The 24,864-nt window shown below is 42.4% G+C and overlaps 3 protein-coding genes across 3 annotated transcripts in view; all 3 read right to left on the bottom strand.

Annotated features, from left to right (window-relative positions):
• Window positions 1–9,088, bottom strand: part of kcnh4b (potassium voltage-gated channel, subfamily H (eag-related), member 4b) — a 34,595-nt gene extending 25,507 nt beyond the window's left edge. The window contains exons 1-2 of the mRNA XM_070851489.1: window positions 9,013–9,088; window positions 75–308 (exon numbers count right to left, since the gene is read on the bottom strand). Of these exons, the coding sequence (XP_070707590.1) occupies window positions 75–308; window positions 9,013–9,088 (310 nt within the window). The remainder of the gene's footprint in view (window positions 1–74; window positions 309–9,012) is intronic.
• A 5,228-nt stretch (window positions 9,089–14,316) lies between these two features.
• On the bottom strand, window positions 14,317–20,060 carry ghdc (GH3 domain containing). The gene is made up of 11 exons (XM_070851918.1): window positions 19,875–20,060; window positions 19,401–19,691; window positions 17,899–18,095; window positions 17,595–17,789; window positions 17,376–17,495; window positions 16,656–16,953; window positions 16,376–16,565; window positions 15,971–16,042; window positions 15,720–15,853; window positions 14,850–14,938; window positions 14,317–14,744 (listed from the first exon to the last, which is right to left on the bottom strand). The coding sequence occupies exons 1-11, from the start codon at window positions 19,957–19,959 to the stop codon at window positions 14,523–14,525; spliced, it is 1,893 nt and encodes a 630-aa protein (XP_070708019.1). The 5' UTR covers window positions 19,960–20,060; the 3' UTR covers window positions 14,317–14,522.
• An 898-nt stretch (window positions 20,061–20,958) lies between these two features.
• Window positions 20,959–24,732, bottom strand: LOC139220180 (FERM domain-containing protein 6). The gene is made up of 13 exons (XM_070852249.1): window positions 24,661–24,732; window positions 24,398–24,488; window positions 24,171–24,250; window positions 23,810–23,868; window positions 23,386–23,611; window positions 23,154–23,309; window positions 22,868–22,933; window positions 22,655–22,723; window positions 22,346–22,520; window positions 21,870–22,046; window positions 21,454–21,585; window positions 21,339–21,361; window positions 20,959–21,259 (listed from the first exon to the last, which is right to left on the bottom strand). The coding sequence occupies exons 1-13, from the start codon at window positions 24,730–24,732 to the stop codon at window positions 21,215–21,217; spliced, it is 1,371 nt and encodes a 456-aa protein (XP_070708350.1). The 3' UTR covers window positions 20,959–21,214.
• Between the last annotated feature and the right edge of the window lie 132 nt (window positions 24,733–24,864).

Raw genomic sequence — 24,864 nt, 5'->3', positions numbered from 1 at the left:
AACAAAGAATGACAGGTAAGTTAACTAAAACATTCAGCCTCTCTCCTCGCCTTTCCTTTTTGCTGTGCACCCACCATTCTTCTTGTAGAAGTGGACCTCGGCCTGGTACTCCTCTCGGCCCTCCAGAGCCTTCTCCATCTGCTGGGCCACATGCTCGCAGGTGTCAGCCCCGTAAAGGAAGCGGCAGCTGCAGTTCTTCTGCATCACCTCAGTTCTTGTGAAGCCCGTCAGCTCACAGAAGCCGTCCGAGCAGTAGACGATGGGGTAGCCACGGTGGCCCTGGGCGTTACCCAGCAGGAAATTACTGTCTGTGAGGGGGGACATGAAACGGTGTTAGAAGAAGTGCAGCATCACTGAGTTCAAGGCCAATGTGAGGAACCACAAACTGAGACGTTTGAGATTTTTTTTTGCTGTCTGAACTTCAGTGTGTAATAAATAAGGAACGGCCACACAGCAGCATGTTTGAGTCTACATTTTGGTGCAAATGTGTTCTTTGCACTACAATCAAAATCTGTCTTGCTCTTTGAAATTATGTCAAAGCTTTGCAGGTTTAGTTCAACTTTAGTTTACGAGTTCAAAGTAAACATGAATCAGACTTTGGTGCAGAATCAGTTTCAGGCTAAATTAATTTCTCCGGGCTGTCATCGTCTGATTTCTGTAGTGGTGGTCAAGACTACTGATGTGGGTGGTTGAAGGAATCAGCCTCCTTGGATGCAGACGGCAAGATATGAAAACAGTTGACTGGTGTTTAAAAGGAGCACAAAGGTTACTGACTCATCCCACGGATCTCTCGGTCTTTCTTGATAGGATGAGGTGAACAGATAAAGGACCACGTCGTAGAATTTCAAAAACAAAAAAACATAGGCATAAGAAAGGACATGACTGTGGGGGGAAAAAAAAGCCAGAGGAATAGAAATCCATTTCACCTTCACATCAATGACCCAAGGATGATTTCAAATGCATTTATTCTTAAATTCATTTTGCAGATGGATATTGATATTGCAGGGGGGGGTTAGCCAGAGAGAAAAAAAAACCTTTCATCAAAGAACATTATGTGCAATTAATTGCATGTGACTTAACTCAACTTAACTTTCACTACTTTTCTTTCATTTTGCTTATTTTAATTTCTTTATATGAACACAATATATATATATATATATATATATATTTATTTCAAGCTGGATGACATAACATTGACTATACAGCTTATGACACTGACTTTACATCAAATCTATATTTGGGCGCCATGATGGATTGAACCTAATATGAAAATCCAATAAAATGCTGGAGGATGTCGGCGTTCCCTTGTCTTATGTTCCCTCACCTGCTGACTGCACGTTCGTCCCAAGGTACTGATGATATGCTGTGCTTGTGAAGCTGCAGATGGAAAAATGCAATTTGAAGAACCCTAAGGTCCGTACATCTAAATGGCTAAATTAAAGTGGTGGAATATTAAGTCCGGTGTGCAGGCTTTTACATCTTGTGGGCATTGCGCTACACACTGAGCACCAAATCTTTCCCAAACCACATCTTTGCTTTGCCTTTTTATTTCACTCATGCTTTCAGCACCACGGACAGTTCTCCAGCAGCAGGCCTGTAGCGTGTCGTTTTCTTGCCACGTTTTCTTAACAGTTATGTCTGCAGGACATGAACACACAGCCCCTGTCCTGTGTTCTGGGATCTCATCCCAGTAACTTCAGACTGCAGCACTCACAGACTGTTCTGCATATGTATGTATATTTTAGTTTGACGTCACACTTTCCCTTAGTTGTTAGATGCGTGAGACCTTGATAAGACAAAGCAGGTTCTTGCAGCAGTGTGGCTTCTGTGTTAGACAAACAATTCTAAAATTCTAAAAAGTCTGTTCTGTCTGCCAAGGAATACAAAACATCATAAACAATGCAAATCAGTTCTATGGGTGTGTTTGTCTTTATGGCTGTAAAAGGGAAAACACAGCGGCTGTGGTGAATCCTGGAAATGCCAATGTTTTGTTTCCTTGTTAATTCAATTTTTTTTTTTTAGAGCATCAAGATTGTATTCACTAGAACTTGAAGTGGCAGAAGCTGGCATATATCATATTTCATATATATCACTTTTCACACATTTCAACTTTTCTTTTTCTTGTTTTCTAGTTTTCATGCACCTTAAATCGTTTGGGGAATATTTCAAACTGTGTAGTTGATCTATTGTATCTATATATGTGGACAGACTTAATACGTGTATTTCTTTTAATCAAAGCATTATTTCCCTTTTTCTGAATTAGCTGTGCTACTCTACAATATTTCCACATACCCTCTGCTTACTGCAGAAGTACCTCATGAGGCACAGGTGGCTTAGGTTTTAATCCACCTTCTATCACAGCTAAGAAGGTGGATTAAAGCCCCTCACACTTTTAATCAACACTACTAATCACTACATACAAATATGTAATTACACCTAATTTACTGAGTAGGTGGAGTTGCATAATTAAGGTTATATTCATGCATATTTGTTTTACTAATTCTTTGCAAAAGTCAGTAATGAGACATCAAACCTCACTCCGGAGTAGAAAACTGACGTTTTTCTACTGCTTAACTGGAAACATCAGACTCGAGATTTTCTGAATGCCAAGCAGAGAGACAGACTGGTCTAAATTCTCCCGATTCCACAGAGAGCGAGGCTAAGAAGGAGGAGTATTAAGCAGCTGCACTTTCCACAATCTAGCACTTTAATTGGCCAGACTAAGCAGAAAGCAGTCCATAGGGGATGTCTTTTCTGAGCGTTGACAACCTTTCTTGGATGTGCAGTGAGCAGCAACTAAACTGTCACTGTGGAATTATAGAAAGAGACAGGCATTAGTCGGATCCATCAACATGCAGGGAAGGTTTTATGCCTGCGCTATGCATTGCTACTGTTGCTGCTCCCCAGACTTCAACGTGGGGAAACTGAAATATTTCTGTTCTATAGTGAGCTGCAGATGTTTGTGAACATGGGCTTCACCAAGAGAAACTGATAACTTGGCTTTTTCTGAACGTTTTTGCGTATAAAGTCACAACTCCGAAGAGAAACTGCTCTGGAACTCTCTGCCTTTTCACATCTAAAAAGAAAAACAGAAACTAGAAACAATGGCTGACCATGATGTGATAGCCATCCAGTTGGACAAAAAACAAAAGACGTGTCCTCTTTTTCATGTTCTATAAATTTCTAACACCCAAACTCAGTGAGCCAGCAAGTGTTGGAGAGCAACGGCATTCATCTCTGGTTTATGTAATGTTACCTAAGAATAGGTACATCTCTACTCAGCATCCCTAAATCGGTCCTCCAAATAGGTCAAGGGCAGGTGTAGTCATAAATCACTTTGTAAGGATGTATTTAAACCAACAAGCCACAATGGAAAGAAACTTTTTTGCTGAGTTTGGAGGTATGCAAAGTATGCTGCCTCACGTAGTGAATAAGATTGGTCATTCAAGTTATCTGCATGATTCAGAGTTTTATTCAGGCTGGGATGTTTGAGACCGGCGTTACATTTTAAATCTAATTTTTAGCTTGAGAAAATTGCATTTCAAGCAATAGTTTGACATTTTCTTTCATGCCAAGAGTACGATGAGAAGATCAATAACACTTGCGTTGTGTTATGAAGCCACAGCCAACATAAAGAGTGGAAACAGGAAGAAACACTTGGCCTGACTCTTAGGTAGCCATAACATCGTCTCTAAAGCTCACTAATTAACACATATGTCTGTTTTGTATATCTGGACAATAACCAAAGTATAAAAACAACAAGTTGCAGTTTTAAAGGGACAGCTGGCTTTGTGGGAAGTCATTGTTTGGCAGATATCGCCCAGTAAAACAGCAAAGTGTTGTTTTAACACTTAACAAAGATTAAACAAACAATATACAGTATATTATGTGAACTGGTGAGCTTTAGAGGTACTGCTAGACAGATTTTTTTACCCTTATGCAGAGCCAGGCTTGTAGTTTCCCCCTGCTTCTTAAGGTCTGGCCACATGTCCAGCTCCTGAGAGGATAATTTTGTATCCTAGAACCTGGAGCAGTCTTTACCCGAATGTGATCAACGCAGGAATTTTGCTTCATTCACTTCAGCCTCTACAATTGCATTCCTATTTCTTATCTGTTAACTTTGTAAACAAGCAATCCAGCGCCCACAGGAACCCCATTTGATAAACAGTTTCTGCGTGTGTGTGTGTGTGAGACTGTGACAATGCCTCAATTCTCAGGCCGTAATCCTCTGAGGGATATTGCTTTGAGTGGCCGCTCCGCTGCGCCAGCTTCCTTAATTACACATCTGTGCTGACTCGCTACAACTGTAATCTGACATGATGACGCTACATGCTACAGCTAACACCAAGCAGCCTGCATTGTCACACAAGTTCCTCAGTGTATAAAAGACAGATGAAGCCCATGAGACTTGGCCACTGCCTCACCAGCTAATTACCACCCAACAGCATGTAATTGCTTATTGGGGCAGATGGGTGAGAGTGTGAGGAGGAGTGCTCTTGCAGGGGAAAAGGTCACTGGTCTAGTAGAGAGGCGTCAGAAGAGTAAATCATCAATTGCTTGTACATTTTGATAATACAACCATTTTCTAGACTTCATTTAGACGACATCACCACCAATAATTATTATTTAGAGCTTGCTTGACAGATGGATCTGTGCTGTTGTGATCTGAATCCTAAAAAAGCCAAAAGGACTGCATTTATGTCGTGCCTTTATTCTGAGAAGTGCTTTACAAAGCCTCACACCCACTCACACCTACAATCACCCACCGATGGAGGTGGAGCTGCCACGCAAGGCGCAGGCCTGAACCTGCAGATTTAGATTTCAGTGTCTTCCTCAAAAACATATATCAGGAAGGAGCCAGGGATCAAACAGCCAACCCTGCTGTTACTGAGTGATCTCAGTATCACTTTAACTTTGACCATGCCAAATCAATGCTTGGATCAAACTTTGCACCTGTAAAACTAAAATACCAGGAGCTTCAAAGGAAGCAGCAAAGGATGAAGCCACACAATAGCTTCAGCTATCCAATGGCTTCTATATCAGTGTTCTGGACCTCTGCAGCTGCCTATTAAGACCCGTTCATCTGCTGGGTAACAATGAGCTCCATAAGATTCAAGCTGACAGTCCTCCCTGTCTCTTCTTTGGTCGCCTTTTAAATGGAAAAGTGTTTAGAGGGAAAATAAACCCTGTTTCTTATCTCTGCCTGCAGCTGCCCTGTGGTTACACTGCCCCACAGGGTGAGCGCTGCTGTCAATGTGAAAACGCCGCTGGGAAGGTTGTGTAAAGGAGCTGAGGGATATGGGGATGGTTGTAAAGGACAGGCGTGTATGCTGTAACATGCACACACACACACACACACACACACACACACACGGTGGTCACAGCATAGTAGTGGTGCAAGCAGGAACCTGTAAACTTCATGTTTTAGCCCGTGACAACAAGCGTCTGCCCTGCTGAAGGGCCCTGGCTCCAGAGGTGCTGATCTGTCATGTGACCCTGACCTTTGACCTCCCAACATTTCCCTTCAGGGACCACCACTAGTCACAAACATACAGACATATTATAAAGAATCAACACACCGTACATATAAACACATGACAAAAGCAAAACCCTGAGCCCAGGCACTCAAATACACACACATGCATACAAATCCTTGGGGAACAGGACCGCTGACATTGCCATGAGCCAAGCCAAGCGCTGTGCAGTGCAGTGCAGTGCCAAAGGTTACTGACTTAACCTGTTCTGACACTTATATTGGGGGGGGGGGCAGGGGTCTATATGCTACAAATGAACAATTTTCTCAGTCCAGGAACTGTTAAATTAAAATCAACTTAAAATTGCTTTCACTTTTATAAAGGCAATTTCCGAGGTCGAGCATGGTCCGATCAATATTTGTGAGCAAAATTACAGTGAAGCCTTCTGTGGAATATGAAGCTGAACAATAGATAATGAGAGCTTTTAAGATCAAAATGCTCCTGTTCTTGTTCAGAAGAGTAGACATGTAGCTATGTTTTGCACAGTGTGGTGACTGACTAATTATACGGACATGATGCAAAATAAACATAATAGGACGACAATGTTTCCACAGATAACTGTCTGATATAAATTATGCTCATTATCAGATAAGAAATTTTGACTGTGTGGCTGCTCAGTCAGCAGTGCTGCTTTCTTTTGTTTTGCTGATATAAAACCTTTTTTTCAACTGATTTTTTGACAGTTGCACAAGTACTGAATATATGTGACAGGCATCATGTTTTACATATTTTAGTTTGTTATGTATTGTCTATAGATGATTTTCTGTGAATATGTTTGGAGATTTGGTGTGAGAAAAGTTTATTTTCAAAGGACAACTTAAATGATGTCAGTATTCTTCAAGACACATTCATATAATTTATTTACATATAATGCCCTCCTCCTCCTCCTCCTCCTCCTCCTCTTCCTCATTGCACATAGCAGCACATACTTCTGCTCACACTTGTTATGAATATATGAATACACACACTTTCATACATATACAAATATTAAATAAATGGAAACTACTAAAATCTTGTATAATTATGGAAAATATCTAACAAGCATCATGTTTCATCTATTTTAAAGCTGCCGACAGCTTGTTTTTCTATTTGAACATGTGTAAATGTTGTTGTGCAAAAGAAATATTTTCCATGAACAAGGTAAAACAAGTCATCATATTTGTCATATAGCTTTAATATGACTTAACATGGTGGTATACTTCTGTTGTTTATAATTAATCTGTTAAAATGGGAAAAATCACAAACGACAGGAAATGATTTAATGGAAGCTGAACTCACACGGAGTGCAGCAATGGACAGGCGCTTAAATTTCAGGGTTTTTGTTACGCATTATATGCCTGAATGGTAACACTTAATGTCTTGCACCAGGAGGAATATTAGTTTAGAAGAAGATTTAGTGAAGTATTTAAAGATACCCTCCAGGCATACAAAGACAATCATTCTTTGAATAATAATTCTGATAATAATGATATTGTTTTTCCATAGAAAAAGGTAAATTAAGTCCATGTAAGCTGTACTTATGAGTGATACACTGTAACTTGTTAAGTGTTAGGACTGAATGTAAAGCCAAATTGTTTTAGGAAAACCACGGAAAACCACCACAATGACAAGTGCAGCAGGTTGAAGGCAGTTTGAGGTGAAATAGGGTCACAGCTGCACGACCCTCGATGCCACTTGTTTTAAGATGTGCCGATTTGAAACAAGAGACCAGCTGTATTCTAAAAGTCCTTGATTGGAAAGCAAGTTCAAGTGTTTTCTCTTCAGCGGACCATCTTTTTCTCAAAGACCAAAGTGTTCAAGCATCATCAATGTCAAGTGGCGGCACCCTGTCACCCCGGCAACAGGAAGGAAGCTATTTTCAGCCATGGGCACTCTGCCACTCCTCTAGGAGCCACAGCCTTATGGTGGCTTTGAGAATGGCTTTAAAAGTGACAAAAACTGGCATGTAGTTGCAAAGATGTGTATCCTATTACTACTAACGTGTTGTTCATCTCAGCCTTGTTTATTTCCTCCCAAGTACACAGGAGACGACGAGAGAGAGGAAACAAACTGCTGCACTGAAGTAAAGCAAATGAAAAGCATTCGCTATGCAATGAAGTAGTTTGTAGAAATTTATATCTACTTATTATTAGGAGTGATGGATGTGAGCCCAGTTATCCTGTCTGGAGCTACAGTAGTGCTTCAGGAACTGTTGATGTTGAGGACTGAAATACCACAACATGTCCACTGACACGACAACGCTGCATGTTTCTAGACATTTCTATCAGTGATAGATAAACAAAACAAAGGAAGAGAAAATGGCAGATCAGGAAGGTTAGTTATACTAAGACTGAATATGTTCTCTAATCTGCAGATAAAAGATGTTTCCAGACATTAGAAAAGACACTGAGCCCAAAGGGGAAGTGTTTTTGTCCCCTCATGGTCACTTGGAGATCAGAGAGGAGGTTCGACTAGAGCGCAGCCCTCCGGAGTTGGCAGGGAGTCCACGTTTAGCTCAAGGACTCTTCAACACGACAGATGCAACATGAGGGCATGACCCCTGGCCCTCCAGCTGAACTGTGCACCACCCACGTCATCTCCAGATTCAGTGTTTGCATCTTCTCATCTCACAGATCTCGTCGTTTGTATTCGAAACCACAGTTACTGTTAACATATGAGAACAATTCCTGATGAGCGACGATGTCTGTGTGCTTTAAGCTCATGAGAGATCCTCTCACATCTCATTAAAATGACTGACTCGCAAGTGAAAGCTATAATTGCAAACCCTACACATCAATTACACAGTAATGCCATCCATTTCACTGTGTTTATTTCCCCAAGTCGAACCCAGTTCAGAGAACAACTGCGAGCCAACCGGTTCATGCAGGCTGCTGAGACTAGCAGAGGGAGGACAGGCTGAATCGACGGGCGAGCAAACACAGACACCCCCATGGTATTTGTTTACAATGAGCCACAACCTCCCCTGAGGTGGCACAAGGTACAAAACAAGAGACACGAGCCAAACAGAAACAGCAGTTGCTGCTCAGTGGCTGTAGCGGCTAGTTTGGAGCCAACTGTGTGAAACAAATGTGAAGAGACAACATGAATTCTGAAAGTCAATTTTCAGCTCATGTCATACTGTAAAAGCATAAAAAAAAAAAAAACTTCTCTACATGCCACTGCAACCACCAGCGGCTTTAGTCAGGCAGTGTTGGGCTGTGTTTTGTTCAGAGACCCATAACCTGACAGCAGGTCAAAAAATTCAATCTTTGTTATTTCCTGTGATAGCAGAAATCCTTTAACTGCCTTGAATTGATTATTTTTACCCAGTTTCTTCCTTTATTAGATGGGATACGGTGGAGAGCTGGCAGGATATGAGGGGAGAGAGGGGGGAGACTCTAACCTGTGATGTTGCAGTTACATGGATGACACTTTAAACCGTTATGGTAGAGTAAGTTCTGTGAAAAAATCATCCTCAAAGTGTTTCTGTTGTACTTACGGGTGCCATCGAAGCGTGTAGCGATGGTGTCCAGAAAGGTGTTCTGTGGGGCCAGGAGGCCCTTCATCACCGGCATCTTGACCCAGATGTGGGACGGCCAACAGCTGGCTGGAGGTCACACCATCCCAGAGGCACAGCAGGTGGCTTCCAGGGGCTCTCAGCAGGTGCAGGAGGAGACTTTGAGGGTGATAGTCCAGTGCCGGTCACGGGGACACACATTTACAGTAAAACTGGCCACCCTCCTCCCAGCGATGCCTCACCCAAAGACACCAGTGAGGTCTGGGAAGACTAAAATAGCTCACTCCAACAATGCAGAGGTTCAAGAGTGGGTACCCTGGATAAGTAGAAATTAAGAGAAGCGATCGCAAGCAGCTGCTCAGTCAGCAAAGAGGGATCAAGTCCAGGTGACACGGAGATCCACAAAGCTTCAGATCAGTCAACCCAGCTGTTGCTTGTCTGCTCCTCTCGGACCGAGAGCTCATTCCAGCACCAACGTGGAGGAAGTTATCCTGTAAGTCCACAGCGCTTTCCATCTGTAAGAGGACCCAGAATCTCTATAAACGACAGTGCATGTGTCCACACCTCTTGCATCCCTTAGCTTAGTGCTCTGTCGGGATGCTGTGGCAGAGTAGTTGCATCTTCTTGAGCTTTCTCCCCCTCCTTGCTACTCTCTCTCTCTCTCTCTCTCTCTGTGTGTCTTTCTCTCTCGCTCCTGCTCCCATCCACTCCTGTGATGTCTCAGCCAATGAGATGCTGGCATCCTCTGTGGGGACCTGTTTTCAACAGTGGTGGGGGTATAGAGACAGAGAGAGAGAGAGAGAGAGGCGAGGTGGAGGGAGGGAGAGAAGGAGGGGAAGAGGATGCTTTTGGAGCAGCTGACAGGACCATTACACCCCATAGTGCTACTATCAGCACATGGCTTTTGTGTGCATGTCTGCAAATAAAGGAAAGATGGATTACCTGCATGTCGGTCAATGCAGGCTATTGTACTCAGCTGGACTGTGTGCTATTGTGCTGTTTTGTCATGGGAGTTTGACTCAAGGGGTAATGTGAAAGTGAGGAAGGGCTGGAAGGGTGGGGTGGGAGGGTATTTAGATTTTTGTTACAAATCTCATATGCCAAAAGAAGGAGCAGCATGAGCTATAGGGACTGTAGCGCTAAGATACAGCTTCCAGACTATTGTTGTTTCAAACTTGTCTCCTCTAGACGGAGCAGGTCACTGATGCCCTCCCAGCCCCTACAGCATCCTCATGAGAGAATTAAGGCTGTGGGATAAAAGCCGCTAAGAGCGGATTAAAAGGATAAGCCTGGAGATGTTTTTCATGAGGACTTTCATGATGCTAAACACACCAAAGTAATGTTGCGTCTTAACTCACTTTGACCCAAGCAAACAACACAGCTCAGCTGACGAGGGAAATACCTCCGGGTATGCTAAGGGCGCTTAGCAGGAACAATTGTTTCTCTTCAAACATATCTAATTATCTATGTTGTCAACAGTAATCTCATTAGATTTTATAGTAACATGGAAAAGATGATCCTGCTATTAAGTGAATTAAAGTGGCTGTCGTTAAATATTAATTATTGTAAAGCACATGAGGAAACCTGATAATTAGGGGCTAATTTTTAAAGAGATTACTTTTTTTTAAAGTAAATGTAGTCCATGTGTTAATTAACAGGAGACCAGCACAGTTTTACATGCAATGTATTAACATAATTTGTCCATTTTAAAATGTCCACAGCTTTTTGCAGGAGGTGTTACCAAGTAGGCAGAAGGCAGCTGATTCTGTTCATTCTCAAGTAGAAAACAAGAGGTTTGCAGTAGGAGGAAGGGTCTGAGTTCTACTGAATTGCGAGGTACAATTGTTTCTTTTTGTCACTGTGATTTATGTGAAGCTTGAGGACGGGCCTGAAAATGATGCTTGGGATTTATAGAGTTACCCAGAAGCTAGAGGAAAACCTTGAAAATGTCCTACAACAATATATCATTCCGAAGATTTTTTTTATATCTCTCAGCACTGAACTCTATATTCAAATTAGCATGAGAGTCAATTGTTTTTAAAGTAGCCTACCTATTACATCATGGGTTTGTACATAAAATGTTTCTGCTCTTTCTATCACTGTCAAAAAAATAAAAATAGAATTATATCTCAATATATTTCATAGACCGTGGATAAAGTGTAACTTTATGCAAAGTGGGAGTCAAGTAAACAAAAATGGATAAGAAATGAACCAGAAATATACTGTAAGTATAAGTTTCCTCGTGGAGGCGTTGTTAATGTAAAAGTTGAGCAGATTCAGCAGCTGTGTGGGTGTTTCCTTCTTTAGGGTGAAAATAAGTTTGGTTTTTTGATGTAGTCCTGGCAGCAACTGCACATCTCTGAGATGGGAATAACCAGATAGAGGAAGTGGTGAATGACCCTTGTTTTATACTGTATGCAGTATATGCTAAGTTATATGCTTTAAGAAGCAGAAGAGCTGCATGTAGTACCAGCGCTGACTCTGATAACTTGATAACTTGTCTCTGAGTGCAGGAGAAGACATTTTCGGAGCTCATCGTTAACATACTATCAGTCAGAAATTGCTGGTGATTAAAAATGTACAATTATCCCATCCAGCTGGCAGCACAGGTGCGCCGCATTTGGAGAAAAGGGGAAAAACCACAACCAGTGAAAGTAAAAGACTGGCTCTCATACTGTAAGAAAGTATTGTTCCCCCCTCTCGGATCCTGTTCAAGCCCTGGCAGCCCTTCACTGCTATCTATTTTTAATGGCTTCTCATTGTGCTTTCTTCTTGTAGTTCATCCATCTCTGCTTGTCTCTAATAAAGAGGCTAATCCATTAAACATGCTCACTATCTACTCCGCAGTCTAATACCACAGAGTGACGCACCGGCGGCCAGGTGAAATATTATTCCAACTACATTTCCCACAGTTCTCAGCTCTCTGGCGGCTAATGGCATTCACCCTGATTTGTTCATGGAGGTGAAAACGTGAGGGATTTTTCTTGCTTTAAAGTGGATACATTTAAAATTTGGATCAATTATTCGATAATATTGACAAAAAAACGACTCTTATTCAACAGTTTAAACTTCAATGAAATCCCACAGCTGTAATCCTGACTCAGGCTGTAGGATATATAAACATCATTCACTCCACATACAGCATCCCTTCTCTCAATTAAACGCCTGCTTTTCCCCTCAGAAAACCCATTGAGAAATCAGGCCTGTCATTCTCAAATCCCGGCTGTGTATGTTGAATTAACTTGTGACTGAGCAGATGTGCTCCGAAGCTCTGAGTGTTCATGAGTGTGTGTAAATCCTCAAGGCACGTGAGGAAGACAGACAAAGGAAGACACTCTGCAAATCTCACTAAACACCAACCAGAGAGAGACGACCATCTGTAATGAATAAATTAAAACGGTGGAGGCATTGATTAAAAAATTATACTGCAGTCTGGAACCACATGAGCAATAAAAATAAGACTGTGTAAGTGTATGTATACATTCATGCATGTATTTATTTTTATTTTAGTTAATTTTAATCTAATTTTTATTCTAAAGCCACCGGTTAGCTTAGCTTAGCATAAACACTTGAAACTGGGGGAAACTGCTAGCCCGGCCCTTCAAGTAATGAAATCCAGGTAACCAGCACCTCTAAAGCTCACTAATTAACATGATATATTCCATTTATTTAATCTATACAGAAACCAAAGTGTAAAAGCAACAATTTGGCATTCTGCAGGTGGTCATGTGCTGGACTATTTCTTGGGTAGAAGCATTTACATACTGGAGTCTCCGCCGGTTGCCTGGCAACCCAGTAAAACCACAAACACATGCTAATGAGTGAGTTTTAGAGGAGCTGGAGGGAAGATTTTGTTAACCTGCAAAGCTAGATATTGGTATCAATCTTCTCATCTAACTTAACTTAAGCTTAAGTCTTTGTCAGAACCAGCTGAGTGAGTTACCACTTGAACTGTACAGTTTTTCTGTATAGCTGTTGGTTATTTTTCAATTTATCTATATTTTAAATCCTGAAGTGGCATTGAAGGCGAAGGGGCAAAGCAAGAATTACATTTTTTTATCTATACAGGAAGGTCATTAATAAGCCTCCCTAACCTCTGATGTGCTGGAGAACATGAGAAGATGACGGACTTTCACAGATTCATGTGACTAACAATACTATTAAAACATTTGGTCTGGGCTTCCATGAGGTAAATTCAGTGATTTTCATTTGACTCCTGTTTTGGTCTGATCACACTATGAAGCCAAAATAAAGCGAGAGCAGAGTCAAATCTCTGCTGAAATGGGACGTTACTAAAAATATTAGCCCACTTTGTGAACGGAGAGACCTGCGGGAGAGAAGCGTGCCATGCAACAACACGCGAGGGTAACAGGCTTTCAGATGTGAGCTTATCCAGTGTTCAGCTGCTCTTTTTCTTCAGTGCCTGCTACATAATAAATGCCTGACCAGAGGTTCAGTTTTGGTCAGAATAAATATCTCATATGTTGGGGTTCCTGAATATTACAAGTCTATTAAAGCAAAAATGACCTTTCTGCATTTTCACTTCAGAAACCTTTGTCTGCTCGTGGTTTCATGGATTCTGAAGAGTTAAGACCAAGAATCCACATTTTTAGTCAAAACAAAAGACAACCATGAGACACAAAACTGCTGACCTGGAGCAGGCAGTGTGAGTAACAGCTGCTGAACAAGTCTAACATATAAGACTACCACCCTCTAGTGGTGATATCAAAGTCCTGGCACCGGTAACGTCTGCACCAAATGCTAAATGGAACACAAGCTGCTGATTAAGTGAAACTCTAATTTCACTTTAAGTCACTTGTAGGTCACTTTAATTTGTCACTTGTAGGAGATCACAACCTTCACATGAATTTTACTTGAGCAAATTTATGGTTTATAAATAGGATGGTTGCATCCTGGGCTCATTCCATGATTTAGGCATACAAGAGGGATTTATTTTTAGATATAACTCTCGCCAAATGTTGCTTTAACCTTCACAGGTGACTGCGCTTATGGGACAATGTGAATGTGGTGGTGCCGCAACATTCAGTAACACCAGATGGTATCAGCTGAAAGGATCGTGTTAAAAACGTGTATCAGTGTAAACATTTGACAACCTTAAGAGCTGTTACTGAGGGGAATTATGTGTGTATCATTTAGCTTTTTCTTCAGCTGCTCTAAAACCGTAAAAAACTAATAATGAAAAAGAATAAAACCTCAGTTAGATAGAGTTTTAGTTAGTTTCCACATTAAACAAAAGTATGGTAACTGTTCAACAGTTCGTTTTAATACAATCATAAATATGTTTGAGAAAATAAATCCTTCAGATATTTCATCATTAAAAAATGGAGGGTGTTTTTGTGTTTAACAGTTCCTGAAGGCACAATTAATTTACTCATTCATGGGTAGCTGATAGAAAAACTGGAGACGCTTCGTTCAGTCACTGCTCACAACCGAGTCCACAAGTCGTGTCTCATTCCGAGCAAAGGGAGGTTTTAGGAAATGGTTTTTCCCAAGAGGAAGTCGGCGTACTCTTTCCTGCGCAGCACTCTGTGCATTTTGAAGGTGTTGGGTGAGGTGTTCGAGAAGGCCATCATGTGCTTGCGAAGTTCCTTGAACGCACCGTCCGCCACCAGCTGCACCCTCATTGGTCCGATGCTGCCTTTGATGCGGAAAGACTTGTAGACAGCCGAGTCCTGCTGGAGACAGATGTCCAACTGGTGGGACGGAGAGGAGACGGCACACAGAGGGAGAAAAAGATCAACTTCACGATGAAGGAAAAACACAATGTCTCTTATGGCTGTGTGTTACATTTGTCTCACCTTGTATCGCTGTTCCTCTGTGAGGTTTCTCACACCTTTCAGCTCTACAAAGACCTGGTAATGAGGATCCGAGCCGCCTATTGAATCTCCTAAAACACCACAGTAAAGGAAGATTCATCATAGTGCAAACTGTACCTGACCGACCACTCAAACGTGTGACTGAAACCGTCTCACTCTACAGGAGTTTTAGGCTGGTTTGGCCCCATTTAGCTCTACCGATGATCGGAGGAGAAATCCCCTCTGGTACCTTGGTCAGTACCAACATTCGGTCCAGATTATCTGGTAATGTAAGGAGTATACACATCCAATCTAAAACCCCAATAATTTCAAACATGTTTCATATTTAGGATCGAGAATCTGGATAATGTCTAATTACATCCGGATAAATACGTCACTACTTTCTAAGCGGGACGTCAATAGCCAATGAAAAAGAAAAATCTACAAGGAGATAGAAGTCCCGGAGCAGCTGACAGCAACGGTAAACATTTCAGCCTTTAAGGCTAATGTCAGCCAACACACTACTGTTGACAGATATCACAGTCTCCTGTGTTGACCGTGCTTCCCCAACAATGTTTTCTCCCAGAATTGTCCAGCCTTGTTTGTTTCCCACTGAGCAAGTTGCACCACTTCAGTCTCCGTTTTGCTTCACCATGAGATCACGTGAGGTGATGCATTGCTCCCTCTAGGCCATATTCTTAATAATATCCTCTAGTGTGTGATGCCCCATTATTTTCAGATCTTATCGTTTGTGCATGTTTGAGATTTGAGAGAAGAACATCTAACACGAGTCTCCTTGTGTGTGTGGTGCGACCCGATTTAAAACTCCTGTGGCATGAGCCCAGCATGAGTGGCGTAAGCGAGACGTCTTACCCATGATGCCGCTCTCAGCGCAGCAGTAGTCGACCAGCTGGGCTCCTGGCCACTGAGAAACGGCTTTCTTTAGAGCATCGAGGAACAACGCCTCCGACACTTTCTCCCCTCGAACGCTCAACATCTGACCCCGTCTGACAAAAAAACGGGAGGAGGAAATGGTTATTATGTTGCATATTTTAAAAATATACATGCAGTCAAACAATTGCAGCATGAGATGACATGCACTATGTGAGCAAATGTGCATGTACCTGTATTGAAACTCAACGATGGGACACTGGTTGTGGAATCCAACTACCTTCACAATGTCTCCAATGCGATATCTGTCACACAGAAATCAATGTCATTATGGAGTCTGAGCACGAATCATGACCATTATCGGACTTCAGTTGCCGCTCATTTTATCTTGATAGAGTGCAGTGAAGTGAGACCACATTGAAACGGCAGTGACACAAAGCAATTATTGAATATAGTTTCTCACTTTGTAGCCTATAATTCAAAAAAAAAAAAAAGTCATTTAATTAAATGAATTAAAAATTGGCCTATTTCTCAAGTATCTTAAACGTAACAGACGATAAAAGTGTCTATATTGACTGCAAAAGTTACAGTTCTTAGACTCATAATTAAATCATTTTTGGTTGTAAATTAAATCAGACCTGAAGAGTCCTGCAGCGTTTGTGATAACAAGCTCGTAGTTCTGTCCCTGCTTCACCTCCTCCATCAGCAGAGTGTGAGGCGTCTCCTCCTCCAGGCTGCTCTCTGGCAGGAACTCGCAGAACATTGAACGAGGACACAGCATGTAGCGTCTGTTTGGCTCCTGAGGCCACAGGTTCACTCCTATCAGACCTGCAGGGGCCCATGCATATGGTCAGAGATAGTACTTCTAAACGTAGATTAGTTTATTCTTCTTGGAAATGCAGTAAAACACGTTCATACCTTCAGTAGCAGCGTAGAATGGCGAATAGAAAGGCACTCCCTGGCAGTAGCTCTCCCTCAGCATTTCCCCGTAGATCTGATTGGAGCCTGAATCCACTGCCAGCACCAGGTGAAGGTGAGGCCACAGTCGCTTGGCGATCCCACGGAAGCCGTTCTGGAAGTGGGCCCGGAGCTCTGCGGCCCTCTCCGGGTCTGGCTTCATCAGAGCTTCTAGCTTGGACCTCACTGTGGGCTCCAGAGCCAGAGCGCTGCTGACCTTCCCTCGTTCGATGTCCTCCACGAGCTCTTGCCAGCGATCCTATGGGAACGGAGAGGACATCGAATAGAAATTACTTTTCTAATCCTTTTATCAAACAAATTACCAGAGCTTTTCTTTAGGTCAGTGGGAGCCTGACACCTGACTCAAGTTTTCATTCCATTTTACTTGAAAATGTCCCGCTGGGGCTCAAACCAGGCAAGCATGAAGGACACATCACTGTGCTGCTGTTGGATAAAAACTGAATCTCTTCAAACCAAAAGTTAGATAACAACTTTTTAGGACTGAAGATCATAAATATCTTAGCTAAAATCTATGAATTTCCTGAAATAATTTTTCTTTTCAATAACACTTTCCTGCTTTTTATGTCTCTATTCACACAAAGTAGACAGTAATTAAGACAAGGGGTAAAAGACATGCTGTCATTATCTGTACAATAAATCACGACATGAGCTGTGCTGTACCTGTAAAGTACTGAAAGCATAAAAGATTGTGGAAGCAAAGTTGGACTCCAGCGTTCCCACACTGGGATCTTTGAGGGCAAACAGGAGATGCAGGTAGAGGGTGTCCTTCTCACTGGGAACCTGAGGGGGAGGATGGAGCAACGATTTACAAAAATGAACAGATTCTGCATGAAATTCAAACAATAGAAAAATAAACAATAAACAGAAACTAATAAGTACCTCAAAGGCGGGTGCTGGGGTGGTGTAGAGGTTGAGCATGTGGCGGGAGGAAGCTGGCGTGGAGGAGTTTGGTCCAATAGGAATACCGGCCTCTGACTGACGGAAAGTAGGTGAGTAGAAGAACTTGGTGGTGCGCTGGAGGCTGTCGGTCGCAGGAAATGCCCTTCGCATGGCGTCCAAGCACACAGTCACTCCCTGGTGGAAACACATATGAATATCATTATAAACATAGTTCGTCTCAACAACACAGCATCAGGTAGAACCAGACCAGCACATCATCATCATCATCATCATCAAGCTTCACCTGTAGGAAGAACTCAGTGTTTGTGTCCTTGGTGCTCAGCAGCATGGCGCTGGGTCCTGACGTCCCAGAGGTCATGGCCAGGATCAACGGCTTCTCAGCAATGATCACCTTCTCCTCGCCCGCCGCGATACGACTGATGAGCTCGCGGTAATGCTCGTATGTGGTGATGGGGTGATGCGCCCGGAAGCCATCGCTGTCTGAAAAACACCCGTAAAACAGACTATTTTATTGTTCCAGTTTAGATGCTGGTTAGTTTCTGTTCTGTCTGAAGTCCCTAATTCCCTGATGAAGACGATGAGATGCGGTTGATAGCTCAGAAGAGCCAGTAAGTGGACCTTTGAGTTGTGATTATCTATCACTCATACTGATCCATACGTCGGTGACGACCCTGCTCGATATGGGACCCACATTGTTACATTTACATATTCAGACACATTCTTATGAACATGTTATATTAATATTTTAAGGTGGAGCAGGAGGAACGGAGAAATGACGGCCTTTTCTCATAGTTTGGTCTGTAGGCACACCAGGGATACACAAGAATGTTGAAAAGACATTAAAAAGTGGATTTTGCGTAATATGGGACCTGTAATACACTCCCTCCATCTTTGGTCTTTCTTGTCCCGTCATCTTCACACAAAACAGTATATACTATATTTCCACCACTATTCCTGGGGAGGCTATGTCCACTATAATTTTATTCTATTTTACGTACACTGGGCTTTCACTTTATTTTCATTATTTTATACTTCCATGTATTTGTATTTCATTATTATTATAAATTCCCCTGTTTGCTAAGTATTGTGATGGGAATTTGCATGTCAGAAGACAAAGAAATGTAAATTCACAGTTTGGTCCACCAGGGTGTGTCCCGACCAGACCGCAGAAGAAAGAGGTGTTAAAACATTTGGTCTGTCAGGATGCATCCCGGCCAGGTATGGGAACAAAGGAGGTGTTGAAATAATGTCTGATCAACAGGATGTGTATTCTTTTGCATATCCCAGGGTCTACAGGCCAAACCCTCAAGCCTACAGGTCCCCACCTCATAAAAAGCAACAGAGACACAGACTCAGGGAACTCTGTTTCAGAACTGTTAGACTGCAGGACTCTCTCTGTAACAGCTGATCCTTTTTGCAAAAATAAATGCACACAAGAACTCCATGCAGCAGACTTTATCTCCTAGAAATTTCCACAACAATTATGCAAAGCCCACTTAACTGCCCCTGTGTATAAAATGTGCTGTATAAATAAACTTAAAATAAGGGCATAGTGGTGTTTGGTGCCTTGTCAGGTATGATTGTGGGGGTTGGGGCCCTTCTTGACCTCTGTTAGATCCTGGTTACGGCCCTGCTGTGCAGCCTATAGGCTCTGACTGTGTATAAATACATTATGTTACATCACAGCAGGTCGGAGGACAAACCAGAGTACAACACGTGCAGGATGAGTGCATTTCCGCTACAATGTCAACACTGTTCACTGGCACCATCGGGTCCCGTCCTTACCTCTGATCGAGCTGAAGTCGTGCTGTTTACCGTAGCATGTGTTTGCGCTTTTGCTCAGGCGCTTCAGCAGCGTCTCCTCCTGGACCCGCTTCACATCCACAGTATCGTCCTCTAGTTTCCCCCTCTGCCGCCTGCCCAGCCAGCCCACACCCTTCACCGCCAGATACTGGCTGAGCAGACTGCCCAGCGTCCGCTTTTCACCCTTCATCTTTGAGCTTACGTCCCTCCAGATGAGCGCCATCCCGGCCAGAGAGCACACACCGAGGGCGGCGGGCAGGGGACGCGGCATCGCTGTGGTGGAGAGCCGGTGTTACACAACATACATGAGAGGAGCCGGGTGGGGGCGCTGTCAGCCTACATCACACCCCTACCTGAGTCACCTGTAGTTAGAGGAAGCTAACTGTGCGCTGCTATTCCAAATAAACCCTTTCCCTCATTTCACACATCCAGCTTCACCTCACCGAAGCCACTTACCCTCATTTGGTCCAATGATGGCGACGGCGAGCGATAAAACCGCAAAACAAAGCGGCGCAGCGACGCGAAACCAAGAAAAAGCCATCTAGAGCGAACAGTGTGGCTTAATGTTGTTTGGGGTTTTCGCTGTTATCCATGAATAAAAAAGTTAAGACAGTATTTAACACCTGAAGGGCCTAAACTCTTGCTTTCTCGGATGTTTTGACCTACTTCCGTGTTTGGGTCGTATCCTTCGCTGATTAGGTGACTCAATGATGACGTATGACTGTCTGATTTACACACACACCTTTTTTTAAGATGGAAATTTGGTTCAAATGTGGCTGTCTGTGATTTCACGGCAATACCAAATACATTAAACCAAGTGGAAAGACTTTGTTAATGATATTCAGCAATATTCCCACAAGTTGCAAAAGAAAGATCAGCAAAGATCGAAATGACTTTATAAACTTTATATCTTCCTTCCTCCTCCTATTATATCATTTATCTCTGCTGAAGGAAAAGAGCTCCCTGCATTACCCTTTTATTTTATCCGTACATATGCAACGTTATGATTTCATTTCTATGCACTATATTTGCTCTTTTTGATCTTATAGACATGAATACACTGTGTGCTACCGCATGTAGAAACAACAAACAAACTAAAAACAAAATTTTTCATGCTTAAACAAACCATATTTATTTACATGTATTATTGCCTATTCATATATACGGATAATTTACAATAATGCATCATGTATCTATCTGCTAAATAATAATCTGCTATATGTTTGTTGATACAGTTAAATAAATAATATTAAAAGAAACCCAAATAATTTTTGTTCTGGGGCTTTACATTACATTACACATTAGATATTGATATTGATTACTCACTATTTTGAGATTAAATCTACTCGCAAGCAATATTGAGACTAAGAGTAAACAATTCTACATTATACATTTTTACTATATTCTTTGGTTAATTTCATATATACAAGTTTAATTTATTTATTTTCTTGTCTAAAATTTACTAAATTAATCTCCAGACAATAATAGTTAACATAATACAAACTTAAGGGAAGCTGAAAAGTATCATACACACTTATTTATTTATTCCTATTTTTTCTTAGTTGACATAATTATTCATTTATCTCTATTAACACTATGTTAAAGGTATTTGTTTGAGCTCATGCTGCACTGGACATACACAGCAATTATCAGTATAATGTACACATTAGCTACAGGATGTATTAGGTCTATAATTAGTGATTTAAGAAGTGATTTGAGCACCAGCACAGTAACATTGGGGGTTTTGTCCTGAGCTGCAGACCATGTGATGACTCCCTCTTGCCTCTGGCAGGACATTAGTCCACAGAAACACCTTCATCAGCACTCCTCCTCCTCAGGACCTGCACAAAGATCAGAGGTAACACGTAAACCTCTGAAGCAGGACTGTGCTGGGATCGGAGAGATCTGCCGTTTGCTCACCTGCTTCATTTCCATGGTGACAGCTGATAATGAAAGATCACAGGAAGTTATGTGGTGCCCATGAAATGATAAAAACATGATCAGGCATATTTTGGACGTGGCTTTTTGGACTAACCGGTCCAATAAGAAGAGGGTAACACCAGAGGCTCATCGACAGGCGCACCGTGGAGCAGCTCAGCCAGCCACGACACCTCAGCTGGGTCGTCCACAAAAACCTCCTCTGGTTCGTCCACACACAGCTCAAACTCTGCCACAGAAGCAGAAACACAGAGGAGAGAGAGAGAGAGAGAGAGAGACAGAGAGAGACAGAGAGACAGAGAGAGAGAGAGAGAGAGAGAGACAGAGAGAGACAGAGAGAGAGAGAGAGATCAGTTTAAGCCACAAATACAACTATTTGGCCTTTTAACTATGTCAAAGTAAAATGGAAGAAATCATTCTCTGCATGCTCTATCTTTTTAACATTTTCATACAAAATGACAACTGACAAACATATTTAACATATTTAAGAATGTTCTTTTCCACTCAGCTGACCTGTGACATAGACTTTATCTTCCTCCTCCTCATCCTCCTCCTCCTCTCTGAACCAGGCTGTGGTTGTTTCGACTGCAGCACTGCAGTCAGATGTGGAGGATGTGAGGCTGCTGGACTGGAGTCTGCGTGTTAAGCGTGTTGTGTCACAGATGTAGGCCTCTTTGTAGAACTGACAGGCTGCAGAGGTACGAAGAAACAGAAAAAGACAACTTTGGATTGGGATTGTGTGTATTTGGTGATAAGCGTCTGCCTTCTGGCTTCAGCTCCTCAGTTTCCAGGAACATGGCCTCTTGTTCTTTCCTCTCAGCTGAGATGAGAACTTCTTACTGATATTTTAGCTCCCAGTTCTCCAGCTTTTACATGTATGTACAGTATATCTATAAAAGCCCTCTATATTGTGTATAATTCTATCATATATTATGTTTTATTTTTGTGTTTTGTATGGTTTTACCAAATAAGAGCATGAGATCACTGACCCTGCATGTCTTCCAGCTGCTGGACGTATCGGACGGCCTCTCTGGTGCTGATGCTGAGCCGGTGACTGTCGCTGAGGTGCCTCAGGACGTGTTTGGAGTGGAAGGCTGAAGGAGTGTAATACACCAGCTTAGGGAGGCACAGAGAGCCCACAGCAGCGATTTCAAACCTGCTGCCCTGTAGAGCGAGGGAGAGGTACAGTGCAACCCAAAAGGAGAGGAAGAGTCTGTGTTGTGCAGGTAGTAAGATGCAAGTTTATGTGAATATATGTACGTTCGTGTGTGTGTGTGTGTGTGGTCTTTAGGACCAACCTGGAAAGTGAAGCGGTCAATATCGGTCCAGGAAAAATCATACAACAAACAGTGCTTCCCTTCCACCTCCTTTAGAAAAATACAGTCAGTTTACATTCTTAACACATGCAAACTTAAATTCATTAAAAAAAGTTCCAGAAAGTTGATTTATATCTACAAATCAAACCTTTCCCCAACTTTCAGTAAAGTCACCTGCACCTGTGGAGGACCGACCTGATAAATATGGACTCCTTTCGATGCCACACCAAGAAGGATTGAACTTCTCAGCTCTTTTTTCTCCTGCACATAAAAGAACAGATGCAGAAGCAGAGTTTAGAGAAATTAAACATGAGCTCATGAAACAGATGTTTCAGAGGGAGAGAACTGTTTTCATAAATGAAGGCTCAGGATGATTCATGATGCGGCAAATAAAATCAGTGCCCATCTCTCTAGAGCTCATATAGCCGACTTTAAATGTGTTATTACCGCTACAGTATGTCTGAGTCTGTGTGTGTCTGACCTGTCTCATCCTGTAGAGGGTGATTGGTCCATCCTGCAGGCTGCTGGCATCTTTTAGAAACTGCAGGATGGCTTGGCTTCGTGACAAACCTCTGAGCTCAACATGCAGCACAGGGCACTGCTGGAGCAGGAAGTCTCGTCCACGACGCTTTATCAGCTGAGGATACAAGGTTGTTACAGTACACACACATGTAAGAATTGGTAGGATTTCCAATGTTGGGTCCACACTTTACCCAAGAGGGGAAGTAATCTTCAGGGAGAAAGTAATGTCTGTGTTTTCTCTCCTGTCTCTTCTCCTCTCCTTCCACTTCAGTCCCGTCTCTCTGCTCCAGATCTCCGACCTCAGCTTGAAGCGCAGAAGCTGCCAGCTGGAAGAACAAAGCTTCCTGATGGCGGCTCTGTGAACGCAGCACCTTCTGCCTCAGCTCTGCGTAGTAGAGCTGCAGCACTTTGCTGCTCCTCAGACAGGAAAGTGGGACATCAAGTCACAGAGGTTGTCTTAATGCGATTGGTAACACTTCTTAAAGAAAACACACGTGATGTTGAGGCATAACAGTCACACAAGGGGCAGTGGGCAGAACATTCATGGTTGTGAATGTGTGTGTGCAGACAGATGAAAACTCTTCAGAGAAAGACACCGACGGGACATCAACTTACAATATTAGCCGCCCACTCTCTACATAATACTGCACTCTCAGAAATAAGACGAATGGGACCTGGAAATGTGGAGTCAAACAGAAATATTGCTGACTTTAGCTCTACTGAGACAGTCGAGTAAATATTTAAAGACACAAACAGAAATCATGTCTCACAGACCCGATGCACAGTAATACATTTTTCCGTGAACAAAGAGGAGTTTATGCAAAACAACTCCCCAGATACAAGGCAATATACTACACATCATCAAAGCATGTAAGTTCAAGAGTTCCCCCAAGCACAACGCACCATGCAGTACAGCGGGGAAATCTACTGAGTAACGCATCACACAACTTGAAAAACAAAACACACACACACACACCCTTAAGGATCCTCTGTTCCATGTTTTGCCAAAATACTTTTTCAGCCTTTGCTCCAAATCGAGAAAGAGGTATTCGTTATCTGATGAAAAAAAAATGCACAAATTAAACTTGCATAAAGAAAACAGAGCCTTGACATACAGTAACATGACCAGTAGCCTCCCTAAATTTCAGCACTAAATGAATTGAAAACATTTTCTCTTTAACTCCCACACAGACACTAACTGACCTCTGAGGACAGCCAGACCAAAGACTTGGAGTTCACTGACGCCAAAGTGCTTCAACACAGTATTCCTCACTTCATGGCCTCTGGCTCTCACCTAAAAAACACACATAACACACACACACACACACACACACAAGAATAAGCACATAGGAGCACACTGATACAGTATTTTGGCTTTATTATATCAGCATTTTGTTCATTATCTGGTAACAGACGGTTGTACCGATAAATAAACATGAAAGAAAAAGGACACGGAGGCCACTCACCCCAACGGTACACTCCAGGTGCTGCTTGTTTGGTAAAAGGATGCACACTCGTCGTTTCTGCATCGTCCTCATGATCACTAAAGCTTCAGGTCATCTCGGGCCTCCATATATCCTCCTCCTGTCCTCCCATGGGCCGACCAAAACAAGTGAGCCGTCCTCCCCGACCTGAAACCTGATGACTTCTCACTCTTTTTGATTTGAAGC

The sequence above is a fragment of the Pempheris klunzingeri genome, chromosome 20 (genome assembly GCF_042242105.1).
Source record: "Pempheris klunzingeri isolate RE-2024b chromosome 20, fPemKlu1.hap1, whole genome shotgun sequence".
NCBI classification, from domain to species: Eukaryota; Metazoa; Chordata; class Actinopteri; order Acropomatiformes; family Pempheridae; genus Pempheris; species Pempheris klunzingeri.
The sequence above is the reverse complement of the archived record's forward strand: the minus strand, read 5'-3'. Positions and strand labels throughout refer to the sequence as shown.